Genomic DNA, 15,902 nt, shown 5'->3' on the forward strand with positions numbered 1-15,902 from the left:
TGTGTGGTTTAACTCTCTCTACGGCACTTTTTCTGATTTAACTTATGCTGTTTTACTATTCTATTCTATTTCTCTACCTTTATAGATTATATTCTGGTTTGGTCCAGTGAGGTGTGCTGCAGATTGATGATGCCAGCTTTGGTGGCTCTGTTATTCTAACAGCTCTGTGATTGATGAGAGACCTTCCCTGGGAAGGCTCACTTAGCATCTCTCTCTTTCATTTGTTCTTCACCTCCTTCCTCTTGTTTCCTTTTCTCTCTCTGTCTACGTTATTCCTTACCCCCTCCATCTCCTCTCTTCTCCTCTCTTCTCCTTGGTTCTGGACTATTGATTAGTTGTCTTGGTGGATCTCGCTCTTGCTCCAGCAGTGCAGGTACACACTCGTGTGTGTGTTGGAAGTAATCTAAAACACCTGTCTCACTGACAGATAACAAACACTGCATTTTACCTCCCCCAGTGTTTTGTATTTTATCCCAGAGGGACATATAGCTCACACTCACACAGCACAGTCAGATTAATCTACAGGTTTCAACAGCTCCAATGGAGGAGAATAAATGTTGTGACCTTAAATAGAACCTTTCTCATGTTCAGATCTCTATTTGTCTGTCCTGAAGTGAGAGCTTAAAAAATGTAAAATGCTCATATTTCTATGAAGGAACTATTAACTACTACAATCCTCAAGGAAAATCATGTTTAACTTCAGGTATGAGCAGTTCTTTCTTCATGTACAAACAACTTCATGGTTTCTGTGAGGTATATTATTACGTTTACTTGAGCTATTTTCAGGTCTCTGGTTTTTCTATATTAATCATCACAGAGCAACTGCTTTTTTTTTGACAGACACTCTTTATCAAACAAATGAGATTCCTGACAACCTCAAAAAGAGTTGTTCAGGTTGGACATTTTAGAAAGCGATCTCCAAAGAGTTCAATCTCCAAAAATTCACAGGCTGAGAACCTGCATACAAATGAGGAAATATTCAAATTGATAACAGTCACAAAGGAACCCAGAGAACTTGACTAAGATTAATGTTTGTGAGTTCACCATCAGTGAGCGACCATGTTGGTGGTGGTAAGAAAGCCTCTGCTCTCCGAGCAGAACATTACTGCTCGTCTGCAGTTTGCTAAAAGGGCCATGACCATGAACACTGCTGAAAAGGTTTTGTGGATAGATGAGACCAAAATAGAAGTCACCTTTAAGGATTTGAAAATACTGGATTCCTGCATAAGAACCTTTTTTTTCATCCCTCGAAAAACTGTGGTGGTGGTATCATGATTTGTCCCCTGTTTCCTGCATCTGCACCAGGGCAGTTTGCCATCATTGATGGAACAATAAATTCTGAGTAATGCCAGCAAGTTCTGAAAGAAAATGTCAGGATATCTGTCTTTGAAGTAAATTTCAAGAGAGAGTGGATAATGCAGTAATGAAGGTACTCTAAACACATAAGTTATTCCACTATAGAATAGTTAAAAAAAAGAAAAGAAGGTTTTGGAATGTCATGTTAAAGTCTTGATCATAATCCAAAACAAATGTTATGGATGGACCTGACAAAAAAAAGAGAGAGACCGACCAACATCCCAGAGCTGCAGCTGTTCATTAACATAGAATTGTGGTAATTTCAAAAATCAAATTTTTAAAATTACTGTGTCACCCACATAAAGTAATATTACATGGTTTTACTCAATAAACAAAATACTAATTATAAAAATGTTTTGCAACATGTTCAGTTTGGTGCTCTTTATTTTATTTTAGGACTTATGTAGACATGACGTTTTATTTCCCATTTATATGAATAAATGAAAAAAAAAAAACATTAAAACAGCTTCACAACCTTCTAAACATGATCTAAGTATCAGTATACCACTCATTCTCAACACTGCTGTGCAAAATAAATGCACATCTGCTTAATTATGAAGTGGGCAGCCCTCATCCTGCACAATGGCGCCCATGTATACCACAGCACAGCTAACAGCATGCCAGACCTAACATCCATAATTAGAATTGGGGAGGTGATTATTGCTGTTGTACAGGAGGAAATGAAAATGAGTCCAGATAATTACTATCGATCTGCCAAGATGCAGAGAGGAAAAAAAAACATGGGGAAGGAGATGGGAACAAAAGTAGACTTCTGTTCCCATCTATATATATATATGTACATATGTATGTGTGTATATTTATATTAAAATATTCATCTATTACTATAAAGTTGTGTTTTACTTGTAGAACTTTTAGAAAAATGGCTTTAAACTAATCTTAGAAATGTAATTAGAAATCCTTTTCTAATGTGACTTCAACACACACATCCCATTTTGTAAAATGATTACTTTCTGATATTAGTTTAGTATTTATTTAATGTATTGTACCTGTCACTGTTGTTGTGTATTTCAAACTCAAGCCATTTTCAGATCAAAATATATTGATCTTTTTCTATTTTTTATTTTTTTATTCAATTATGAATGATTCTGTTATATAATAAAACGTAAAAGCTTCTCTCCCCACCAACAGGTGGACCTCCATACTCTAAAGGTGCTTACAGGCATCGCCACACAGGGTGCCATCTCGAAGGAAACTCAGAAGATCTACTATGTTACCACCTTCAAGCTGGAGATCAGCACTAATGGAGAAGACTGGATGGTCTACAGATATGGCAAGAACCACAAGGTGAGCACAGACACACATGATAGGAACTGGAGCACAGACACACTTGCATTCTCACGGAAGAGGTAAAGAGAAATACGAGATGGAATAACTGCAGCCAGAGTTGACCACAAATGCAAAATTTAACCTGTGTCTACAATTACAGCTGTTTGAATGCCATTCAGTAGGCTTGATTTAAGGGTTTATGACCAAGCCGTGAGTGAATGCACGCCTCCAAGCTCAGAGTGGTACCTCACATCATCATGTACATTTATACTTCACATTCTGCTTTTCTCATCACATCTGTTTCCTGTTACTCTCTGGTCAGAGTTCTGCTGAGTTTTGACCTGACCGAGCAGCACTCTTAGCTGTTTCTCTCAGAGGTGTTAAGGCACGATATGTCATATATCAGTCAGCATACAGTGGGGGGGCTCCAGGTAGAAACGAAGCAAACTGAACTGAGCGTCTGGCTGAAGCAGCAATTAAAGTAGAGGAGCATTCCAGCAGTTGTGGTTGGTTTTTCCATCACAGCAATTCTTCCCCTGAAATGTGGGCACACGTTTTTCCTGTGGTGGAGCCCCACGTCCAGCTTTGTGCTGTAAACCCTTATTCCTTAATGAACAGTAATGCATGCACACATTCACAGATGCATGCATTTTTCTCTGAGGGGGAAACAAGAGATCTAGTATAACTATCTGGGGTTCTTGCGGACCTCATAAGACTCATAGCAAAGGCTAGCTTCCAAAGAAGTTATAGACGGATAAAACAGAGTGTGGAATAGAGAGATTATTGAGGGAAAAGCCTTAGGACTGAATGTAGAGCAAATGAATTTGAAATCATATTTATAGGTATGGGGTTGGACAGTAGTGTGATACATAGCAAAGTCGCCTCACAGCAACATCGCGTCCAACTGTGATGGACTGGAGATGTGTTCAGGATGAAGCCTGCCTGTCACCTGATGACAGCTGGAATAGGCTCCAGACCCACTGCAACCCTTAAGGGCTTAAGAGAACTAATGAATAGATGATAATCATCTTCAAAGAATAAGCAAACTCTAATGGTTGAGAGAACAGCTGCATGTCAGAGAATGCATTTAGTCCTAAACATATGTTTTTGTCAATCCTTGTGAAGTACTTTTGACTTCTAACTCTAAGCATGTAATGCTATTGCCTAAATCCAACCAGAAGGGACAAATTGACGTTATAAAATGCTGTTGTGCTGTAAGTAGTTTTAACCAATGCTAATCCAACCAGGATGCCGTCTCTCACTGCGTTTCTACTACTTGTCTTTTACTCGTTACTTTAAATTTAACTTTATGCTGCTGTACAATCGTCAAATATTGTTAGATCTTTGGTCTGTAGCGAGAGATGTGGTGAAATTGAATCATGCTGGACATAAGACGGCGCCCACGCCACTATCGGGGAGCCCTACTCTCCTCGTCCACACCAGCGTGGATGACTCGGATAACTGACGAAGTGGATCTGCCGGTGCCTGCCAGGACTGGCCTGGTGAACGCTAGTTAAAACGTTCATATTATACGTTCATCCTCACGTCCAGAGGATTGGATTTTCTCTGTGTTACTGAGACATGGTTAAATGATGGTGAGTTCAGCGCTTTTTCTGAACTTTTACCACAGCACGAGCGACTACATTTAAGAGTCACTCTAAATGTCAGCAGTTATTGCTGTCATCTTCTTACTCCAGCTTTGAACTGAACGTGTTTGGGCAGGGCAGCTCTGTCACAGTGCTGTGTGCAGTGGTCTATCGGCCTCCAAAAGTAAGGCACAGTAAGGACTTCACATGACTTTTCTGATTTCCTGGCTGAACTTAAACCTAAATATGATTGTTTCCTTATTTTTGGGGATTTTAATATTCGTGTGTGCTGCCCTGATAAGGCAATGGCAAAAGACTTTTTAGAACTCATTGACTCTTTTAGGCTCATGCAGTTTGTGTCTGGTCCCACACAAGAACACGGACACACTCCCTCTTGTTTTATCATTAGGGGCTGCCTGTGCGTAATTTAGAGCTCTGTGACGTCGTATTTTCGGACCATACGCTGGTAGTGTTGAGGTTGCTCTCTGCTGCGTCACGCTGCTGTCCTATAATTAACCCTTCCACTGCTGTTCAGTTCTCTGCCGTATTGAGTCAGAACTGTACCATCCCCGAGTCTGTGCAATGATACAGAGAAGTTTAGCTCGTTCCTCCTGCTGAACTATTTTAGATACTGTGGTGCCATTAAAAAACAGGCAGCCTAAAACTACATCTGAGCCCTGGCTGGATGACACAAGTGCCATGGGACTGAACCAAAGTGGAAGAAAGACAAACTGGTGCTGTTCTTTCAAATCTTAATCTTGTTTAAAACTTGTCTTGTTTAAAACAAATGACTCTGTTCTTAATGCCTCACAGACTGTCGGCATCTATCCTTCCTCTGCTGTCTGTGAAAGCTTTCTTCAGTTTTTCATAAGTAAGGTTGCATCTACAGGGGCTGTTACTGCAGCTTCCATATATGACCCCTCAGTCTTTGTCCCCTGTTCTGGTGTTTTTGATAAGTTTGAGTCTGGGACTTTGGTATCTTTACAGAAGATTGTTGATCATCTGAGGCCATCAGTCTATCCAAATGATGCTGTCCTTCCTCAACTACTGAAAGAGGTTTTCCCCACTATAGGGTGGTCCTATACTGTTCAGGTGTGGTCCCTGTAAATCTGAAACACACAGTAGTCCACCCCCTGATTTTTTTTAAAAAAGCCACTCTTGGCACCACAGTTCTTTCTAACCACAGGCCTATCTCGAAACTATTATTTCTCTCAAAGATCCTCAAGAAGATTGTTTATCGTCAAATAATGGCTTTCATGGAAGAACATGATATCCTAAAGGTTTTCCAATCTGGATTTAAAATGTTACACAGTACTGAAGCTCTTTTAATGGTTTTTAATGATGTGTTTTTAGCTACTGATTCTGGTGACTGTGTTATTCTTGTGCGTTTAGATCTAACCTCTGCATTTGACACAGTGGGCCGTACTATTTTACCCTCTCGTTTGGAACATTGGGGGTGTTGCACTTGTCTTTATTCTTAGGCAACATGGTATTTAATTCCTCTGTTATGCAGATGACAGTCAGATTTATCTACTTCTTAAAAAAATGGAGGCTATTCTGTAAAACCGTTGCTCAAGTGCCTTGATGACATAAAGGCCTGGAAGGCTCTTAACCTCTTAAATTTGAATGAAAAAAAGACACTTTACCCAGTATATCAAGCCAACTGGAGGTTAAAGTGGACGCCGATCTTTAGCTTGACAGTCAGACCAGAGCAGTCGTCAAATCAAGCTTTTTCCATTTTTTTTAAATTTGGAACAAGCTCCCTTTGCATATTAGACGGACCTCGCCTGTGCTTGCTTTTAAGTCTCTTCTTAAAATCCATCTCTTCTCCTTGGCCTTTGACACCATTTGTGTTGTTGACTTCCTTATTCTTATTATTTTATTGTATATTCATGTATATGTACATTCATTTTGTCTTTTATCTACTATTCTGCACAGCGCTTTGGTCCACTGTGGTTCTTTTAAAGTGCTTTATAAATCAAGCTAGATTGGATTGGATTGGATTGGATTGGATTGGATTGGATAATAGTGTTTTCAACGAATGTTGTTATGTTATTGACTGAATGTAACCCAGAAGTGAAGAACAGTTGTCGTATCTGGGTGTCTAACTCCGTTCCATAGTTGAAAGTGCAACCGCCTGCCCCACTAATCTTTCCCCATTAAAAGGACTTTTTTTCCCTCCAATGTGGAAACACTTATATGCGATGTATTTTCCTCCTATCACCTGTATGGCACGACCTAATAGGTTCAATTTTCAAAATTTGGCTGTTTTGTGTGGATGACTTGTTGCTTATGATTTATAGAAGAGTATGATTAAATGTGTTAGTTATAAAGATGCTGTATGCAGGAATATTTAATTCTGTAGTGAATAAAATATGGGAAATGGGATGGGAAACTGACCGATCAGTCATTTTACCGTGTATTGTGTCTCCACCTCATGCAGTAGCAGCTGCAGCCCAGTTTTCTGTCATAGTGACATTAGGCCACAGTATGAAATTATAAAAATCCAATATGCAAAACAGATTAATGACCAGTGTTTTGAGATGAGTTGCTGGTGTCACAACCCATAATACCCTTTAAATCCTCCATAACCGCAGAAAGCCACCTCAAGCTGAATATCAAGAGATACAGAGAGGAGGGCGTGTCAACATATGAATGTCTGTGTTTGAGGAGAATGGCTCTAGAATGGATTAGTAGCAGCTTCTGGTCGAATACACCAAATACACCATCAGATACACTCAAACAAACTGGTAAGGGTCCTCTGAGCTGTTCTGCTCCCTGGTGTGTCAGTCTGTGCAGTAATCTGACGGTTCTGATCAGAGCTGCCAGTCACTGCAGTTAATTTACTTCTGTGTCACATTGTTACATTTTGGATGCTAACCATAATTTAGTCTTTGTGCTATGTTCTATCCCTAGAGGGAGAAATGACAGAAGCAGAAAAAAGTGAAAAAAATTTCTGCCATGTGTTTGTATTCCGGTTATATTTCTGATGATGAAACTATGGTGTCAGGATCTGGTGTACCATGACATCCCATCTCAGCTGACTCACCTCAGACAGCTAGTCAGTGTTTTGTGTTGTAAATAACTTGGCTGAAGTGGAAAAGATCTGTTAACAAAGTGTAGTTTTGAGTGTAAAATGCTGTCTGCCTTCACAAAATAATTCAAAGAAATTGTTTTAATAAGTGACAGCAGACCTTTGTTCACTTCATAGAGGATTCAGTTTCTAGGTTTGATGTATTTCTTCTGTCTCTTCCTAAGTCAGCATAGAAGCCTCTCAGGACCAGACCTGTTTTTCTTTTTATACTTTTGAGTTGAACTTTTAACTAGTGATAGATCAATATGTTTTTTTTCAGGGCCGATCCTGATTATTAGTAGTCAAGGAGACCGATAGCCGATATTTGGACTGATATTGATTTGCAGTAAAAGTGAAAATATTGGCATCAAAATTTTGTGTAGTACAAACTCTAACACCTAGATTTGTTTAAATGCCTTTAAGCGTGTGTTTATTAAACAGATTTTCAGAAACAAAGATGACATATGCTCAACTCATCATGCTGAATTTATTACAGCATTTGGAAAGCCTGTAATTGATTTTTATTATGTAAATGTTATATTTTAACATGTGATAGCAGGGACCCTGTCATTCAAAACGAGGTTGCTATATTACTAATGATTAATGTTACTATAGCTGAAAAAAGGGACAACTGCAATAGGAGAGACTCACACCATTCTCTAGCCACCCCCTCAAACTGCTTCCCTGCAATAAAACTGGACTGAATTGAGTTCTTTAGGACTTATCTCTCTCTCTCGCTCTCTCTCATACACACACACACACACACACACACATCTACCATCACGGACTATTTCCATAGCTATACGTTCAGCAGCCCGTTGAGAGGGACTGCGTGGCGAGCGGAGCTGCCGCTTATGTCTAAATAACGTTATTGGGCTCACAGTAACGTTACGAGTTGTGAGTTGTAGAGGGCTCGGATGTTTATTACAATTTCGGGAGAGTTTGCTGCCTTAACGTACCTTCGAAACATATATCTGCTCTTCGTAGCTTCTTCTCCCGTCAAAACTGTTTCTCGTCTGCGGTGCGCGCACAGCTCTCACTGCTGATTGGCTGCTACCTGGCTCTGTGTGTAACCAATCAGATGGTGCTGTGGGTGGGCCCATGCTGGAGACAGAGAAGAGACTACAGACAGAGAGGCGCAGCTGCATCAGAGCCAAAATAATCCGGTTTGAAATTGATCTCTCATTGACCATCGGAAAAAAAAGGACGATGCCGATATGCGTCAAAATGCTGAAGAAAATCGGCGCAGATAATCGATCAATCCCTACTTTTAACTGATTCCTGAATCCTCACCCCTGTCTGTTTACTGCCTGATCTTGTTTCTAACCACACATCACTTCACTGACATTTTCATTCACTTGTGTCTTTTCTAGTTTTCTCAAAATCTCTTCGTTCATCATTTTCTCCCTCCTGTCTACTCATTCACTCTCTTCACATCTGCATCTACCTCTCCTTCCACTTTTCCCATCCCCCCTCTTTCCCTCCCTCAGCACTCAATCATTTATTCCTCCCTTTCCTTTATAACTCTGAGAAAGTAATGAAATAGACAGGCACGTTGATGCAGTTTAAACAAATGACTTTTTGTGCTTGCCGTGGTAATGCTTAAGTGTGTATATGCGTGTCAATCTGGAAAAATGATTGAATTAGTGCTTTATGAGCAAGAATCATTAAAAACAGAAATTAATGGAAGCCATATGGACAGAAACAGAACACATCATACCGTGTGCACTGGCAGAAACACACGATGTACAAAATACTGTAGTTCATGCATACAAAGACAAGAACCCATATAGAGAGATGTATGCTGACAACTACGTTCTTCTTATTTTTTTAACATTTGTCTCAGATGAGTAACTTTTAACGAAGCAGCCACTGTGCACACACTCTCACACAGATGCATGTACACACTTAAACATCTGTGAGCCAGCCCACAGGGGTGGTGCTGTTGTCACACAGCATATCACACTGATTTGTGATGCTGTAATGTATTTGATAACGTAATTAAAGGCCTGTTGTGAACCAGATGGGACATAAGGAATTCATGTTAATGTCCTGAGATTTTTTTGGCAGAGGGTAATATTTAAGCATAATTTACTCCAACAAAGCGCTGAAACATACTATCAGAAATACATAGGAGTGAAAGATGGGAAAGGCACCCACATGAGTCTGAATGGTGTTTTATGTAACTTTTCTGTTTTTCTGTGTATGTACCTGTCTTAACTGCAAAGCAGCCGTCCAGTCAGTGTCAAATTTTTCAGTTGCTCATGTGAAGTTGCAGAATACAGACAGAGAAAATATCTGTACAACTGAAACTAGTCAAGGATTTGGAACACAAAATTTCCTGGGGGCCATTTTTATGGGAGGTTGTGTACATGACAAGGGAAAACCACTGATTTTCAGCAACCTGAGGTCTCAAGTTGAGAAATGATGTTGACTCACTTTCAGTCTGTGTTGTTTGAGACCTTCTTTAGAGAGTTTTTATTCACGTTTGACGTAGTACAAATGTCCTTATGTATCACCCTGAATTGCTGCAGGCAGACCTGACTGTGATCATTGCAACCCTGGAGCTCAGTCAAGGACCAAAATCTTCTATTCCCACTCCAACCAATGGGAGGGGGGAAAGATGGGGAGAGAACGTATGAAGGAGCATATACAAAAGTTTAACTGAATTTGCAAAGAAAAGAAAGAATGAAAAGAACAAAAAAAGATTTGAATAATAAACTGATAGTGATGTGAAACTGAGCAGGGAGGAAGAAAGATGGAAACCAGAGGACGAAAAGCAAGGTTCATAGGGGAAGAGGTGAGAGAAGGAAAGAGGCTGATGAGGGGAAGAAATGTTCTTCGGGGAATCACAGGCTGAAAGAGAGAGTAATGGATGGATGGATTGAAGCAAGAAAGAGGGGGGGAATAATGAGAATAACAGATCAGGGTGTTGACCACAAATCCCCCTGGATAGATCAGAGATCTCAGCAACACAGCCTGGAAGGATGTCAGTAGGGGAGGAAAGAAAATAAAATGTCAAAGTAGAGGGAGGAAGGCTGCGAGGTGAGGGAAAGCATGAAGGGAGGGTGAGGTCAAAGGACAGGAGGAGAAACAAGTTTGTGACAAATGAAGACAGGAAAGCTTAGAGAATAAAGGGAGAAGAGAGACAAAGGTGGTATAATAAAGATGCTGTGTGTCATTTGGTCTCTGAGCTTTGTGTATTGTACCGTTACACATTCATACATGAACACACAGTTGCATTCAGCTGCCAAAGACAGGTCACTTCCCCAAAGTATAAGTGTGTGTGTATCTGTTTTTTGTCCTGGTGAGAAGAAATGAAAGGTGATGGAGGGTGTTTTACTGTTTTATAACTTGATGCACACACACACACACACACACACACAGAAAGCACAGACATTTGCATAATTTAGCATGTCTGACTCTCCTGAGTGACTGTGGCCTGCAGCATTACGACAAGGTCACTTACACACACAGGCACACATGTTTCTTGTTCCTCACAGTCCTGTGGGGTGAATGTATTCCTCATTAGATATCGTTTAGTTTTATACAAGATCTTATTAGTCGTGTTTTGCCTAGAAACCAGAATCAGGTACCCTGCACCTGCACACACTCATCATTTTCACTTCAGCAGGTGTGTATAAATGAAGGAGAAAACAGAACTCACTTGCAGTTTGCCAAGGTTGAACTTCACTGAAAACTATTTGATAGCATTTTTTGAGAAACAGCTTGTTATTTTTTGTTTTGTGTGTGTGTGTGTGTGTGATGGGGTGGGTGAGGTGAGCATCTGTTCACCCTCCACCTTTGTTGGTGTCAGCTTCCCATGTTTCTGAACACTCATGACAATGCTGACAGACTCACAAAGACACACACACTTGGCTGGGTTGCAGGTGTTGTCCATTAGCTGATTATTATTGATGCCCTTTAGACACAGTGTTAACAGTGAATTTAGGAGTTTAAGACCTCAGTAATGCTACATATCCTCTTACACATCCCCTCTGTGGATTCTCACTGCAACGCCATGACCTGGGAGCAGTTACAGGAATAACAATATGTTTTGTTAGTATGCATAAACAAATGTTTATTATTAGTTTAAATTCAAAGGTTAACTTTGGTGTGACACGAAAATGTGCACTATTGATCCATATCATTATTTTTTCCAATCTACAAAAAAGACGATATTCTGCATGGGTAACAAATAGTCAGTTACACAAATGAGTCATAATGTAGGTGATCGTTAATAAGCTCACAACAGTGTAAAATATGACCTATGAACCAGGTAGAAAAGCTTTTTTTTTTAACTCTTTAAGGTTAGCCATTTCATATGAAAATGTACTAAAAAGATATACTTGAGTGGTTGTTTTCAAGAAAAACTATGGATGCATGAGCAATAACGCCGACAATATGCCATGATCAGAAACCTAATGTGACAGCTTGTAAAGATGCAGGTCACTCTGACAGGATGGCTAAATTGTTGCTTAGTTTTTAGGCCATTTTCCTAACTTGAAAATTAAGATTGTGGTTTCTTTTGGTGCAGCTGGTACTCAACTTTTAGGAGATCATTTTTGCAAAATATTAAGTTACTGTAGACCTCAGACTGAATGAAGAATTGAGCAAAATTTATGAACATCCTGCTAGTCTAACTTTAACTTGTAAAGATCAATTCAAGGTCAATTCTTAATTCAGAGGTACAGCTGTTAGCTTTTTGAGGACCTCATGCAAGTCCACCTGTGTTGATTAAATCCCTGATTAAATCCCTCACTGTGCGTGAGGTGACAGTGACGCAGACAGATATATCCATGCGAGCATAAATGAGCTTTCACATTGTTGTGCGTATTTGAACCTGTATGACACTGTGTATGTCAGTTTGAATTTAGACCTCCATAGTGTTAGTTGGAGTTGGGAAGGCTTTGCTGTGTTTTCTTTGCATGCTCCAAGCTATGACAAATAAAAACAGATGACTATTCAATGTAACAGTTCTATTGTTGTGTGTGGAGTTAATAAATGTTGAACAGCAGTCACTTATATTGAAATTACTACAACACAGAAAAGAGAGAAGACAATGGAGGGGGTGAAGTGTATAACCATCGATCAAAATGACTCACTATACACAAAAAGACAGGTTTGAAGATTATAAAAAAACATGTAACAATATAGGGAGAATACTAGATACTATGAGTACTGTGAGCTAGCCTGATACTTCCATTAATCTATCCTGTGTTCCGGCTTTGTCCTGTTGGAGGGTCCTGCTGAGCTGGAACTTATCCAAGCTGACCCTGGGGAGAGGCAGGTCATCAGTCCCTCACAGACACAGGCATGCATGCACACTCTCTTACTGGCTAGTGTAGAGTTACCGGTTTACCTGGGAATCATGTTTTTGACTTATGGTAGGAGCAACCAGGAACTCCACTAAGAAAGTCCATCGCAGGGGTTTGAACAATTAAAAACTTCCTTTAAGGTAACAGAACAGAGCATCAGCTTCAGCTCTGTGATGCCCAATACTGACAGAATTATGGCTTAGTACATTTTTTATTTTAAAAAGGTTTTAGTTTTGAGCTGTTGATTTGCTGTATTTACACCATTTACAGTTCTGTGTTCAGCAATGAGCAGCAGGTTATGGGAAAGCTACACAGGCTAGAATGTTGGATGTGCTGCTATGACATAGTCTCCACATCAGTCTTTTGAAAGCATAATTCTCGTTTAAGTCTGTCATGTGGTTACTGTCACAGTGTAAACCATATATATATGTATATATATGTATTGAAGAACATGAATAGATGTCATATATATATATATATATATCTATGACATCTATTCATGTTCTTGTGTGATAAATTGTATTTGATTACAATTTTTTATTTCATGGTTTGTTTGGAACTTTTGTGTTGGCAGTGGAAGGGTAATGGTACATCAAACAGCAGCTTGAATTGGAGCTGTGTTTGGTGACCCTGAACACAGTAGATAATTGACTGAATTTAATCTGATGTCCCTGTTTTGTGTTTTTTTTATAAACACAACGTGTATACAGACCCCGAAGCCTGTCACGCACACTCATACTGTACACACAAACACTTCACTGAAAACGTTAAGAGCCGGTAAAGTACAGCAACATGAATAGACACACAAACATACATGTGCACAAACACCCATTACAGTACGTACACTCTTACAAAAGTATATATGTGCCAAGGAAATGTTCCTGTCTGCACCAAGGGAAATTAGAAAGCACCCGCCAGCCCCCAAATCCTCAGAGCGAGACCTCATAATTACACTTTTACACACACTAAGACACACACACACTTGTAATTACAGTCAGCTACCACAATCCCATTAATTCTTGTAGGGCCTTCAGGCATTTTTCCATCATTTAGGTGGCCACGGTTTCTAGTGTGAAGGCCTGTGAGGTCACCAAAGCCGACTTTGTGTTGTTCAACCATTGGGTCATAGGTTAAATTCCCAGCTGGCTCAGTGGCCTGCTGCTGTTCCGGCAAGTCAGAGACTCCCTTCATCCATATTTTGTCACCCCTGATGGGTCCTGCTGTTTAATGGATTGAGAACAGGAGGAAAATAACGAATTTACACTCACACAGACACACATTGATTCACACAGAGCTAAAACAAAACACCTATAAATGCGTATCCAAGCAAGTAATTGCAAGGCCTTTGGCTCTGTTAAATAAGGCTCACTACTCTCTGTAATAAACACACTGTGTTATCAGCACTAATGTAACATAACAGAAAGGGTTTTGTAAAAAGAACAGAGAGGGATTTTTTCCCTTAAATTTACAGCAGTACATCATCATGGCAGCGTGACAGAGTAGGAGATAGAGATGTCGAAGAGAAGGACAGAGAGGAGGGGAGAAAGTGAAATGATAGGGAGCAAAGCAGAAGCCCAGCTGTGTTTTCCTGTGGAGAGCTCAGCAGTGATGACTGCTGGAAAGAGACAGACTGAGAGGGGGAGACATGACACTCTGTCAGATAGACAGAGATATGAAGTCCTGATGTCAAGAGACAAAAAGAGTGCTTCTGGCCATGTGTGCTTGCATTCAATTTCCTTTTATCTGTAGTTGTGTGTATTTTCACAGGAAATAATTTTGGGTGTGTGTGCACATAGTGACGAGTGCAGGGACTCTGAGGGCAACATGTATGACCAGAAAAAGGGTCTGTGTGTGTAAAAGAAAACGTGTTAGGATGTAGTTTAAAATTGTGTGTTTGTGCACAGAGGGGTGTGTTTATCTTTGCACTCAGAGCGTGATGGATTAAATATGTTTTCCTTTGTGCTTGTGTGTGTGTGTGTGTGGATGTGGTTAAGTCAAGAGGAGTCAAGAGAAGAGGATTCTCCTCCACATACTTACGCCTTTGATTTATTGCACACTGCATGTTTCAGACTATGTGTGTGTGTGTGTGTGTGTGTGTGATTGTATAGGTCAATCTTTGCACTTATTCTTCCCCCTGTAAAAGAACAATATGTTTATTTTGTGCATTCACAGTTCTGGATTTACTGTGCGTCATGACACAGAGGAGAAACATTTCTCATGAAATCTCATATTGTCCTGGGCTCTAACCACAGACGGAGCCATGTCAGCCCCCATCTCTTCTGTTTTAATGTGAACACACTTTGACCCATGAATAAATATTAATGTTATGTTGCTACACTTGGAAATAAAGAAAGTAACCGTATTTCCCAAAATATTGAACCATTTCCAGAAGGGTCACATTTTTTCCATCTTATTCTCCACAGATTCCAGAAATGCAGAAGATGTGAGGTGTTCAAATATTCTAACAGTTAAACAGATGTTCAAAACACAAAAACAATTCTCAGAAGTAACACAACCTCCAAACATCATCAAAATTAGATTGTGTTTTATAGAGCACAACAGCATTTCCTTAAAACACAACAGTCAAATAAAAGCTACGTTTCAGGCTCTCCTGCACATAACAGAAACAAAAGAAATGTTTTCTTTTTGAAACACGCTCTGCACACCTAAAGAAGCAACAACTGTGTCAGCGTGGCACAGAAAATCCCACTGTATAGTTGAATTAAAAAAAAAAATCTTTTCAGTATATCTGACAAGCAGATTTTCAGCTTAGTAATGTTCTTATAGAAGAAGTTTGCCCTTTTTGGTGCTCCAACTGAGACCCAGTGCTCAATATCACAGCACACTTCAAAGTAGGAGCTAAACACAAATGCGCAGCCTATGTCAGGCCCATTCAAAACGCTTGATTCAAAATCTATGAGAGTTGGAGAGGTCAGCCCAAAAGCACTGTTCATACCTAGGGAAGCCAAAAAAAATAGTGCTTATGATATAGTGCTATATATGCATGAGCTTGGATTTGAATTTTAACTTGTTATTGGGCATGTTGACCATTTTAGGTAAATCATGTCGTAAATGTGTGATTTTTTTTCTTTTCGTGGTATGTCCACAGTCAGAACTTATAGGTCTCTTGTGCTCCTCCTCTAGCGACTCTGTGACACCCTTCAACCAACCCATTAAATAGCTTTTTAGAATTTTTACCACATAGATGGGCAGACATTCTGAGCATCTCATAAAAAAACTAACACAAGCTCTAAATGCACCACATGACCCTGCAGGTTCAGT

General features: G+C 39.8%; 1 protein-coding gene across 2 annotated transcripts in view; it reads left to right on the forward strand.

Annotated features, from left to right (window-relative positions):
• LOC140320059 (neuropilin-2-like) overlaps positions 1 to 15,902 on the forward strand; it is a 109,146-nt gene that overhangs the window by 47,195 nt on the left and 46,049 nt on the right. For both annotated transcript variants that reach the window (XM_072397828.1, XM_072397829.1), the window contains exon 7: positions 2,506 to 2,661. In XM_072397828.1, the coding sequence (XP_072253929.1) occupies positions 2,506 to 2,661 (156 nt within the window). The remainder of the gene's footprint in view (positions 1 to 2,505; positions 2,662 to 15,902) is intronic.

The sequence above is a fragment of the Leuresthes tenuis genome, unplaced genomic scaffold (genome assembly GCF_036924035.1).
Source record: "Leuresthes tenuis unplaced genomic scaffold, fLeuTen1.0.hap1 SCAF_12, whole genome shotgun sequence".
Taxonomy (NCBI): Eukaryota; Metazoa; Chordata; class Actinopteri; order Atheriniformes; family Atherinopsidae; genus Leuresthes; species Leuresthes tenuis.